The 12703-nt window shown below is 50.2% G+C and overlaps 1 protein-coding gene across 2 annotated transcripts in view; it reads left to right on the top strand.

Annotated features, from left to right (window-relative positions):
* Window positions 1–7549, top strand: part of LOC102373058 (coiled-coil domain-containing protein 81) — a 54459-nt gene extending 46910 nt beyond the window's left edge. For both annotated transcript variants that reach the window (XM_025202044.1, XM_025202043.1), the window contains exons 14-18: window positions 3593–3671; window positions 4069–4292; window positions 5014–5115; window positions 5791–5949; window positions 6667–7549. In XM_025202044.1, the coding sequence (XP_025057829.1) occupies window positions 3593–3671; window positions 4069–4292; window positions 5014–5115; window positions 5791–5949; window positions 6667–6868 (766 nt within the window). In that variant the 3' untranslated portion in view covers window positions 6869–7549. The remainder of the gene's footprint in view (window positions 1–3592; window positions 3672–4068; window positions 4293–5013; window positions 5116–5790; window positions 5950–6666) is intronic.
* The last annotated feature ends 5154 nt before the right edge of the window (window positions 7550–12703 follow it).

Below are 12703 nucleotides of genomic sequence, written 5' to 3'. Positions count from 1 at the left end.
TACATCAGTCCAGGCTTTCACATAGGCACACGCAACACATGAGTCATGTCAGTCAGCCTCCGGATGTCAGTGGGGACTTCTCACATGCTTAAACCTAAGCCTGCGTTGATGTGCTTTGCTGTAGGTAGGCCTATGGGTGCCTGCACATGATGTTGGCAGACAAGGTTCCTTGGGTGAATTTGATATCTTTTATTAGACCAACCCAAATGGTTGGAGAATAGTTATTAAGCAAGCTTTCAGGTTCAAAAACCCTTTGTCAGGCACATGATGTTGGCTTTTTCTAGCTAAAGATATTCTCTGGGTTTATTTCACTCTCTCAATGCACCACGATGAGTCCTGTTCCTATTGTGCACGTAACGCATTTAACACTCATCATTGGTTAATGTACTATTACTAGTAAAAAACACTCGAGGGCAGAACTGGGGAAAAGGGCAATTTGACCTGTGGGCAAGAATACCCGTAATGAATGTTTCACGATAAAACTCAACCTGGTGAAACAGTTGGCCGCGGTAAAACTAAAACATGTTGGAGGTGGTCTAACTTGCCACGATAACCTACCGTGATAAAAAATGTCAACGTGTGTTTTCACATGTGACTAACCTAGCAAAATGGCGATTTTTGGTGCCATTTGGTAACGTGTATCTAAACAACCCACATGGTGTACAAGGGCCCGAAGAGAGCAAGGCCCAAGATACGTATTCTTTTTCCCTCTTCTTCCCTTTGTCCTCTTAGCTCTTCCTCAGAGGTGCAGCTCAAAACATAGGACGATGCCTATTTTTAAAAGATTTCTGAAGGAAAAAGAATAATGTATGGAGCCTAATTGAGAGAACATCTAAAACACTTTGTGTTGTAGACTCCGGTACCATAAGGCCTGTCTCTCATAATGCCCTATGTGGTGTCTTAATACTGCATCATAAAGTGGCGAGGGTCATTCAGCCAGTCGGATCTGCCACATGGCTGGACATTGCTAATATAATTTAATATATGGCGGGTGATTGCAGTGCACTTCCAGTTTCGTGACTGGCACTTCCAGGGGGTGCACGGCCCATCTCAGGGGGTACACCCGCGTGCACCCCCTACGCATCACCAATGATGCTGATGGTGGGGGACACTCCTTTAAAAGCAGAAAAAATAACACAATTGTGTAAGGGCTATTTTGTTGTTTGCCATAAAAGAGCTGTAAAGGGCCTGGAAAGTGCCTTATGAAAGTGGGTCTCCTACCAGCTTCTTCCTGGGGTCTCCTACCAGCACTTCCTGGGGGATAGAAATTTGCCGTATGGATCTCCTGGCTTAAATTAGAGCTGCTGGTCAGACACCCCTTAACCACAAAAGCCATCATCTGTAGGGCATGTTAGGCACTGGCAATAAGGTTTAAATAAAAGATGTAGAAGTTTGTGGACACGTTGGAGAGAGTCCAGCGGAGGGCAATGAAAATGGTTGGGGGCTGGGGGACATGACTTGTGAGGACAGGCTGAGGGAACTGGGCTGATTGAGTCTGCAGAAGAGAAGACCGAGGGGGGTTGAATAGCAGCCTTCAACTCCCTGCAGGGGGTTGCAAAGAGGATGGAGCTGGACTGTTCTCAGTGGGGGCAGATGACAGGACAAGGAGCAATGGGCTCAAATTGCTGCAAAGCACAAGTGGCCCCTGGACAAATGCAGCATCTGGTTCAGAGAGGCATGAGCTTTTGTAGGCAGCCACCTGCTTCATCGTCTGACAAACTCAGTTGTTCTCCTGCTGCACCTGTGGCAGGTTTCGGTGTTATGTCTTGTGTTGTGTCAGGGGTGGCTGTAGTTTTGCGAAGAGGGTGGACAATGGATTTGTACGGGATGGTTTGCATAGGGCTGATCCTGCCTCAGGCAGGAGGTTGGGCGAGATGTGACCTCTGGGGGTCCCTTCCAGCCCCACTTCTCTATGAGAACATTCATTCTTCTCTGAACCAGCGAGTCTCTCCCTGCCCTGCCTTCTGCCTGACCTCAAGCCAAGGTGGCTACCTCGTCTGGAGCACAGTAAAGACGTGTCTTTCAAAAGCCGATCACAGAACGTCCTCCAGGATGTTGTCCAGGATTTATGTAAAAATCCAGTAACAAAATCACTCGATGAGTGCATCTACCCTTGTGCTTTACCGAGGAGCTGACTAACTAGCTCCGCAGTACAGCGTCACAGTCTACACATGCACCCATACTAGGGTGCAGTAAATTAACTAACTCCACTGTAGGGTAATACTGTCCAGGACAAGTACTATCCTACAGTGGAGTAATTTATGTTGCCGCAATGCGGGTGTAGACGATGACTGGGGTTGGTTGGGGTACAAGGGGGCTGCAATGTCAGGGCTGCCTGACAACTAGCCCTGCACTGTAGCACCCTCATGCCCCAGCCACCCCTCTGCCACCTGGACCCTGGGCTTCACCCCCCTCGGGCCTCTTGTCAGCCCAGGGGCTGCTCTGTCCCAGCTCAAATTGCTGTGAACCTAGGCGCACATGTAAACACTGTGCCCGGGAGCAGCTGACTCTGGCGCAAACTGCACCAGAGTTTTTGCCTCAAGGCAAGTGCATGTGTAGATGCACCCAGTGGCTACTAACATGGCCCTTTGATGCCAGCCGGAGTGAAGCCGAGAGTCTCATTAGAGCTTGTGGAAATCAGCCTTATTAATCAAACCATTTGATCAATTTTAGGGGATCCATTTGATCAATTTTTGATCAAAATTACAGTCCACATCTCTGTAAGAAGTTGTGGACTGATGTCACTATAGACAGCTCTACCTGGGGGAAAGGGAGGTGTCACGTGGTGGAGTGTTATTCGGGGACTCCTACGTGTAGGTTTTGTCTGGCTGTTGTTAGATGCTCTGAGCCTTTAGGACAGGGCGGGATATACCATAATCTAATAAATCCATCGATTGGCATTTCCTGGCACTGTTAAAGTACTGCTGAATGAATTCGGCACATTTCTCTATTGGAAACATCAGGCCACGGGTGCACGTTTTTTTGTAGTGCTACGAGGCGCTGTTACACGTGCCCAGCCCCCTGGCTGGAGGGCTGCACGGTCATCCCAAAGGCACGCACTCCAGCCAGGTGGCACAAAGGCTACCCTGAGTTAATGCCAGTGTTACCATCACTTGGGGGCAGTCTCTGTGTCGTGGCAGCCTTTCAGCCAACTCTGCAGGAACCAGCGCTCCCTCGATGTTGGTGGCAGGGGCAGCTGTCTGTCATCATCATGGGAGCACTGGCTTTGCTGTTGCTTCCACTGGTGGCACTATCCCTGACAGCTCGTTGGGCCTGGGTGGGCAGCCAGAGAGCCAGCTGCTCTCCTTCCCCCCACTACCTTGGAGAGGGGTAAAGAAAGTGGAGGACTGTGGGATGCTGGGGGTCTGAGAGACTCCCTGCAGCACTACATGTCCCTGTCTACATATTACACGTGGCACTACAAAAGACCGCACTGCTGGGAAGTTCCTCTTTGAAAAGGGAACACGTATGTGGCAGATATGCCAGTTGTGTGGTGCTACAAACAGCACGAACATCTGGGCGGTCACTTTTGGAGCTGCTATAAATGTAACGTGTGCCCATAGCCAAAGCACGTTTGTGTGGTTCTTTCTAGGGTTGTTGCCCCCAGTACAAGAAGTCTAAGGGACCAAAAAGAAGGAAAGGAGAGTGGTAAGGCAGCCTTGGATGACCAGGTAAAAGACGGACCCTTTCATAAATGTGTGTGTGTGTATGTGCATGTGCACACGCGCCATGCTGGAGCTGTTGCATTGCACAGATTGTACTAAGGGGGACAGTCAAACGTGCCAGCAAACCAGCCCTGGGAAAAGCCACCCCAACAGCAAAGACAAACAAAGCCCGTTTAAGTGCTTTCCTCTCTAATCTATAGCCAAATGACATTTTGCCCTTCAGAAAGCCCTGGGGAATCTACCCTGTGTCAAAGCCGCTCACTAGAAAAACTCAGTTGTGACGCAACCAATAATGACCTCCTAGGTAGGGTTTTTTCCCACCACCAGCTTTCCCCTTTCTGAGTTTTCAGAGCTGGGAATGACGTTATTTCCAAAGTAACATCCTCCCACAATCCCGATGCAGGTGAAGAGTGAACCCGAGCAGCTGCCAATCTCTGAGAGGGACACATCGAGCCTTCCCTACAGAAGAAGTGCCATCTACAGTCCGAATCTGGCAGAGAAAAAACTGCAGGACGAGGACTATTACGAGTTTCCTCCACTTGCTGCAGAGGAGGGCAAGCAGGTGGAGATCATTGGGGGCCAGACTGAGCAGCAGAGAGAAAAGTTCCCATTGCTGGAAATCAAGAAGTAAGCGTGGGGCTCACTCTAATGTGCCTTTCTCTGGGAAAACCAGAACCAAGCTCCCTCCCAGGGCCATCACGAGTTTTCTCCTTTATTACTATGTCAGTCCAGCCCTCCACATAGGCAGGTGCCTAACATGAGCCATGTTGGTCGGTCTGTTGTTGTCAATGGAGACTTTTCACAGATTCAATTTAATCCATTGAAGTGATTTGCTGGATCAGGGTCTAAGCGAGGAAGGCTTGGGGTCTAAGTGAGGAAGGCTTGTATCCAGAAAGAGAAGGAAGCACTGAATGGCTACTTGAGGTGGCCAAAATGTCATTTCAAAACCATCTCGCAGGTGCCGTCCAAGCCAACAGGCATGGATAAATTGAAGGGCTTTGCTGCATCGGGGTCTAAGTGAAGAAGGCTCAGGGCTGTATCCAGAAAGGGAATGAAAAAATAAAGGATCTGAACCTGCCCCTCATTTCAGACTTTAACCACTTTAAGGAACTTGGGTGTAGAGGGAGGTACTGCTCGCCTCTGATGTCTTGCAAGGATGACATGACGTCTCCATCTCTGGGGAAGGTTTTTACTCAGGGAAACGTCAGCCCCAGCAGCCTTGTTGCTGCCCAGATGGGGGGGTCCTGTGCTACAGCCCATCCTATGCTGCCTGTGTTGAAAAGGGGGTCGGGGTTGGTGGGCGATTCAGCCAAAAAGCCAGAGAGCAAATTTTCCAACGGTTCTGTAGGCGGATTGAAAGAGCTCGGCAGACTTTAGATCCGGTGGACAGCTGGGAAAACAGCTCCAAGTTTAAGAAGCAGAGGGCTTTTGAGAAGAAACTGCTTGAACGGTATAGATCCCCCAACACCAAAGTCATCTCCCCTTTCCCTTCTGCCTCTTTCCCTGCAGGCTCCCCTTTTCCCCCCTCAGGAGACCTGTTTAAGGCTTTGCCCCCAGGGAAGAGGAGCACCCCTCCTTTGTACCTGATGTCAGTCCTATTTCAGGCTAGAAAGGGGGTTGGAGCCAAGCCTCAAATGGCCACCTTAGCGCCTGAGTCCAAGCTGAGCTGTGCAAGAAGTTTCCATTTCCTTCTGTCTCCAGGGGAAGTCATCACACACTTGCCCTTGAAAAACCCCACGAGGTGCCTCTCAGCTCTTTTTGGTGCCTTCAAGGAGTTGGTCCTTAGGCCTGTAACTTGCCATGCTCCAAGGTCAAAAACTTCAGTTGCCAAAAAAGGATGCTGCACCCCAAGGGCATAGGACTTGCCTTGCTCAGTCCCTCTCTGAAGAACTACATATGTGACACTACTGTGGTATCCTATGCAAGGGCTCTGCACTGTATCCTAATGTGCTGAGGGTCATTCAGTCCCTCATATTTCTAGCCTCCCAACCCAGAACCACATTCAGCTCTGTCAAAGGGCCAACCGTTCCCATTGACAATAGTGGGAAGAGTTGCAATGAATTAGATGGGCATTATTTCCCCTGAACACTTCTTGCGATGCTAAAAATGTAACATATGCCCACAGCTATATCTCCGATGAAAAGCTTGCAGAGAAAAGACAGCAGGACCAAGCAATGGACTGCCTGAAGCTTGCACAATATAGGCGAAACCAGAAGATCGTCCTTCTGGCCCAGCTCGTGCAGCAGAGAAGCAGTTTCTTTGCACAGATACCCAAGAATATGCCGTAAGCATGCAGCTCAGTCTAATGCAGGGGCAGGCAATTATTTTGGGTGGAGGGCCGCTTACTGAGTTTTGGCAAGCCATCGAGGGCCGCATGACAGCCCAGGGCAGATAAATATTACTTTTCTAAAGTGGAATGAGGCACTGAGTGGCCCCTTGAGGTGACCGAATGTCACTTCAAAACCCTTTCACAGGTGCTGCCCAACCCAAGAGGCATGGCCATTTCCAGCCCTGACAGTGCTAAGCAGATCAGCACCTAGAGAGGGTGAGGTCTATCATTATTTGATAGACCAGTGGTCTCTCAACCTTGCCTAGAAGAACATTTAAATAGTTGTTTTCAGTTTACACAAGACAGACCTGTCTCAGTAGATATCGTTCAGCCCCAAGCTCTTGTAGGAGGAGATGACCTAGATCCGTATCCCAAATCCAATGACAGAAGCTGGAGGATTTGAGTGTGCCCCCCCCCATCTCAAGCAGAGGCATGTCTTACACCTCAAGACCCGCGCCTTGTCATAATGCACGATGGGGTGTCTTAATACAACATCACGAAGCGCTGGGGATCATTCAGTCCATTCAATCTCCGACTCCTCCGCAACTCAGAGCCACTTTCAGCTCCGCCAGAGGGGCGACCGTTCCCAGGGAGCGTGATGGAGGGGCATGGGCTGAAACTAAACAGACATGACTTCCCCAATGAGCTAAAGTTAACGCACTTCTTTCTTAGGCTTTGGGATGCGGACATGTATTTTGTGTTGGAGCCTTGGGAGGATCGCAAAATCCATCCACCGGACGTTACAAAGGCTGTTGGCAAAGACGTGCAAGCAACTGCGGGGAGTCTGGTATTTGGCCAAACTCAAGCTGCATTAGAGGAGACAGAATGTCTTTTGGGGAAGCCCCCTCAGGATATGGGGGACAGGGCCCAGTGAAATGTCCTCCTGCCCCTTTGATGCTGCCAGGCCTTCCCTTATGGCCTTGCAGTCCAGCCCCTCATGCCCCCAGGCGTCCCACCTCCCAGTGGCTGCTACTTCAAGTCTTCCCCCACCTCCTCCAAGGCCTTCCATCAGTCCCGCTTTTTAAGGGTTCATAATTAAACAGCCTGCACTCGTCTTGTCTGAATTGTTACAGCGCCCAGAGGTTTTAGATGGACGTCCCATGCAATACCACCGATGGGACTAAGCAGGGAGGGAGTGGCTGTGACAAGTGTCTCGGCAGGAGGCTTTTCTGGGGGCTGGTAACTGGGTGTCTGATTGGAGCCCGAGGATTAGACTAGGTAGCACCTGGTATTTCGGGGTTTTGTAGGGGTTATTTTTCCCTCCCCTTTGGAGTGACGGATTGACGGGGCTTGCTCTGTAGGAGGTTGGTTTAGCTAACTGAGGAGTGGAGCTAGGCTAGGCAGGCTTGTAAGTAGGGATCTACCCAAGTTGTGGTGAGTGGAGCCAATTTTGCAGCCTTTTCACGGTGAGCCCGCCCCTCTGCACTGACTGGCTCTGGTGGCCCCACCCCTTGCCACTGATTGGCTGAAAGGGCTGTCCCCCATGTGCTCCCATCCTTCTCCACTGACTGGTGGAGAGGGGCAGAGCCAATCAGCAGTGAGGGATGGGTGGAGGGGGGGAGGCTGCCATCATGGTTGCTCTCCTTCACACTGGCAGCACTCCTCCCTCCCAGCAGACTATAAGGACCACTGGCTCCCACTGGGGAGCTGGCATTTTATTTTTAGTAAGCTAGGGTTCTTTTGATTTTGCAGATGTCATGAGCAACGCCTGATTTTGTGGTTTTCGCGAGATCTGCGAAATTGTGAATTAAGTTTAGGGTTACCATACATCCAGGCGTTCCCAGACATGTCCTCTTTTTTGGCCCCCTGTCCTCATGTCAGGGCGGGATTTTAAAATGCAAGCAAACGTCTGGGTTTTTGCTCTTCCTCTGCTTTCGTGGGGACTAGCAGCTTGGGACTGCTTCGGGCTGGGAGCAGCAGGCAAGGTGATTGGCTGTCGGGAGTCATGTGCTCTGTGCGCGGGCCCTGGCAAGCTCCCAGATAAGAGAGACAGTGTGTGTGTGTGTGCGTGTGTGTGCGTGCACGTGAGCTGTGTGGGCAGCAGGGCTGGAGGGGCAGGGGCTGCAGGTTGGGAGTGAGGGGCAGAGGCAGGGCATGGGCATATCACTGCCCCCCCACCCATCATATACCTCTCCTCCTTCTCCATCCTCCCTCCCCCTCACAGGTGTCCTTTTTTTTGATACTGGAAATATAGGAACCCTAATTAAGTAGGTCCCTATTTAAAAGAGGCAGCTTCTTGTGAACAGGGCGAGCAGCAAACAGAGAGGGAGTTTGCCTAAGGAGTTCACTCTAGGAGGGAGCCAGCGAGCCTGAAAGTGTGGGCATGAGGGCACAGGTGTGGGGCTTTGGTGTGTGGGTTTTGCTTACAGCTGAGATGTCCTCCAGGGAGCAAAGGAGGCATGTGTGGAGGCTGGGCCAGCAGATGTGACCTGTGTGAAATGTGCCATGTTCACGTTCCTCCCAGAGGCTCAAGGCCACTTCATCTGCACCGAGTGTAAGCTGGTGTCTGCACCAGAGGAAAAGATTCGAAGGTTGGAAGCACGGGTACCCATGCTGCATTTATATCAAGGAAAAGGAAGATTATTTGGACAGCAGTTATGAGAAGCTCGTACTGGAGAGGCCAAAGGGAAATGAGGAGAAGCAGCAGCATGTGACTACTCAAAGAAAGAGGGTCTCCAGACTTCAAGAGGAGCAGAACAAAGTCAGCAGCTGCTTTCAAGCCCTCTGCACTGGCACAGCTGAGAAGGAGGCAGAGGATGGCACATCTGCGGGCATGATGCAGAGGACTCGGCAGTCTAGAGAGCAGGGAGTACAGAGCCCTAGGGATGGGGATTTTAGGACCACTGTACCAAGAAGGATGTGGCTGCACAAGGAGCTTCTAGCATACCAGAAATGCAAAAAGAAGGCATACAAGCAATGGAAGAATGGGCAGGTCACCAAGGGCATGTACCGGGGAATAGCAAGAACCTGCAGGGACAAAATCAGGAAGGCAAAGATGAAGAACAAGCTGCACCTGGCAAAGGAGGGTAAGGACAAAAAGAGGGTCTATAAGTAGCTTGGCCAGATAAGAAAGAACAAGGAAGCTGTGAGTCCACTCTTAAATAACCAGGGGCAACTCTTAACAGAAGATGCACAGAAGGCAGAGCTACTCAACAGGTACTTTGCCTCAGTCTTTGCAAAAAAAATGAAGTTGCAACCAGACACCTAATAAGCATTGTCTGGATAAGGGATGGGGCAAGCTGAGGGAGGAAATAACAGAAGAAATGGTCAGCAAGCTTTTGCTGGGTCTGAATGTATTCAGGTAGCCAGGGCCTGATGAACATCGCCCCAGGGTACTCAAGGAACTGGCAGAGGAGATCTTGGAGCCCGTGGCAATGATCTTCATGAAGTTGTGGGAGATGGGCCAGGTACCAAAGGACTGGGAAAGGGGCAGTGCAGTGCCCCTCTTTAAAAAAGACAAAAAGGAGGACCCAAGGCAGTATAAATCAGTTAGGCGCGCCTCAATACCCAGGAAGGTACTGAAGCATATCCGAGAGAAGTCTATTTGCAAACATCTGGAGGAGGAAAGGCTGATCACAAGCAGCCAGCTTGCATCGACTAAGAATAAATTGTATCAGATGAACTTGATCTCCTTCTTTGACAAAGTACCTATGTGGGTGGATGAAGGAAATACTGTGAATAAGTAATATAATAAAGAATAAAGTCCGCAGTCACGTGGACAAACGTGATCTCTTGGGGAGAGTCAGCATGCTTTTTGTAAAGGAAAATCCTGCCTCAATCTGCTGGAGTCTTTTGCATGTGTTAACAAGCCGGGGGAGAAGGAGGGTCTAATTGCCACTTTCAAAAATCTTTTGACCAAGCCCCTCATCCAAAGGCATTTTAAAAAATGGAGCTGCCATGGGATTGTAGGGAAGGGTCTTTTGTGGACTGAGATCTGGTTAAAAGATAGGAAGCAAAGGGTGAGGCCACCTTTCCAGATGGAGAGAGATTAAAAGTGGGGTCCAGGAGGGATCTGTGCTGGGCCCCATTTTTTTCAACATTTTCATCGGGGATCTGGAAATGGGGCGGCGCGGTGAAATCTCCAAGTTTGCTTATGTCATGTACTGAGGTGTAAGCAGTCTGCCTAGTGGTTAATGTGCACCAATAACCAATGGTCCCAAGGCATAGCCAGGTTGAAACCAGAGGATCAAAGTCTGAATCAAGGCTAAAATGACAAGCAGAGCAAGGTCATGGAGCAAGCCGGTTTAGGTACCTCTATCATATCCCCCATCAGCCCCTCTCCTTTCCAAACAGGAGTCCTAGCCTTTTTAATAACTTCTGGTAGGACAGCTGCTCCCTACCTCTGATCATCTTTGCCCATTCTGTACCTTTCTAGTTTCACTACATCCTTTTTGAGAGGTGGAGACCACAAATGAAGACCTGCTTTACCTGTAACAAGTTTGGGTGTCATGTCTTGTGTTGTGTCGGGGTTGACTGTACAGTCATTTTGCTAAGAGGTTAGACAATGGATTTGTATGGGATGATTTGGATAGGGAAGATACTGCATCAGGCAGAGAGTTGGAGATAACTTCTGGAAGTCCTTTCCAGCCCTTCTCCTCTATGATTTCTATGAACTGCATGCCCTATTCAAGATATGGGTGCACCATGGATTTATCCAGTAGCATAATTATGTTTTCTGGTTTGTTTTCAATTCCTTTTTAATGATGCCTATTTTCTTGGCTGTTTTGTTTGCCACTGCTCATGGACCTGATGTTTTTAGAGAACGGTCTACAGTGACTCCATGGTATCTTTTCTGATTCACAGCAGCTAGATGACAGCCCAGAGCTCTGTATCTAGAGCTGAGGTTATTGTTCCCCCTGTGAATTATTTTGCACTTGTCAACAGTGAAGTTCATCTGCCACAATCAGTGGTGGCAAGACAAAGACCAAGGGATCCAGCTCTATGCTGACAAATGTGACGTAATGTCTTCCAGGCAATGAAAACTGAACAGATGGAAGGCTCTTCAATCCTCAATCCTCTTCAACCCCCCATGTCCCCAACTCCCCATATAATTACCTGCTGTCCAGGACGCCTGGTTGTGTTCCCAGCCTCATGCATGTGTGCGAGTGCACATGCACGTGACACCCCCTGCTCCCCACAGCTCCTTGCAGGCTGGAACGCTGCCAGCCGGCAAGGGGAAACCTGCCATTTCCCAAAGATGCCTGCACAATGCTGTGAATCCAGGACAAATGCTGTCCCCAAGTCATGCAGCCTCGGACCGGGACTTAATTTTCCCATTCTGGGACTGTCCTGCCCAATTAGGGATGGGTGGTCACCCTACAAAGCACCGGTGAGGGCATTCTGCGGCTCAGGGGCAGCCTCCTTATTAATATCAAAGGAACATCAAGGAAGGGCTGGCATGTTAAACAGGGGGGTTTATATAGAGGACCAGAAGTGCGGGCAGAATTAAGGTGGCCCTAGGGGTGCCACAGCTCTCCTAGAGCCTGTCCTGCTACAGTGGCATTCACCCCGCCCAGCAGCTGGTAGTGAAAACCTTGTGGAAACCTCCTGTCTCAGGTACTACATGGCCACAACACTAGACAAGCTCAGTGACCCACCGTCTTTTATCTGTTTAGCCTCACAGCACTTCTGCAAGGGAGGAAAGTGCTCATCCCCAGTTGACAGATGGGGAGTGAATGATCAGAGACACCAAGGCTCAGATCCTATCCCACCTACTTAAGCAGCATCTAGGTGGACACAGGTCCCCAGCTCTGATCCTGTTCCTGAAGAAGTGTTGAACGCTCCTCCTCTGGGCACATGCTGTGTCTCAGCCCTGCACCTGTCACAAAAAAGCAGCTGTCAGCAGGCAGCTCCACCGCCGTTTGTGTTACCTGGTTTCTGGGCATTCAAGCAGGGTTAAGTGGATCATACTTGGGTGCCTAAAGCCACTTAGATGCCTAAGAGGCAGACAGAGAAGTAGCCCTAGGGCTCAGACCCTCAAAGAGATTAGGCACCAAACTCCAACGAAGGGAAGCAAGGAAGCAAGGAACGAAGGGGCTTCCTGACTGGTGAGGAGCTTGTGACTTAGCTGGGGGCAGGCTGTAGATGATATGGGCACACGGGCACAGTCAGGTTCAACGGTGCATGCCAGAGCAACAGCTAAATGGAGCTTTTCTGCACCACTTCCTCTCCTGAGCTCCTTGGGCTGGGCGGGTTTTGTCTGCAAGACCCTGAGACCAGCCTCTCCACACTCATCGTGTGTAGTTAGTGACTGGATCAGGAGCTGGGGAAGGATACTAGGCACTGAGGCTGGGATAAAGATTCCCACCCTTGCCTGTGTCTCATCTACTGTCCACCTCAATTTACATTTTAATTGACTGGCTTTCTTGCATACGTACTGGCCTCTGGCTGCTTTACCACTCCATCCAGGAAGAGCACAGACCATCTGCAGGTGCTTCCTCAGCCTGATGAAGGGCGTTTGTGCCCGAAAGCTTACTAAGAAAATTTTTTCCAGCTATTTGAGTTGGTCTAATAAAAGATATCGGATGTACCCAAAGAACGACAAGTCTCTCACTGGGGTTGTAGAGAGGCAGCAGCAAGGCACCAGACTGCCATGCGTAGACCCTGAGATGGTGCAGAGTCACTTGGAAGAACTGGATGCCTTTAAGTCGGCAGGCCCGGATGAGCTCCATCCGAGGGTACTGAAGGCACTGGCTGATGTCATTGCACA

Source organism: Alligator sinensis, unplaced genomic scaffold, assembly GCF_000455745.1.
Source record: "Alligator sinensis unplaced genomic scaffold, ASM45574v1 scaffold1008_1, whole genome shotgun sequence".
Lineage (NCBI taxonomy): Eukaryota > Metazoa > Chordata > Crocodylia > Alligatoridae > Alligator > Alligator sinensis.
The sequence above is the reverse complement of the archived record's forward strand: the minus strand, read 5'-3'. Positions and strand labels throughout refer to the sequence as shown.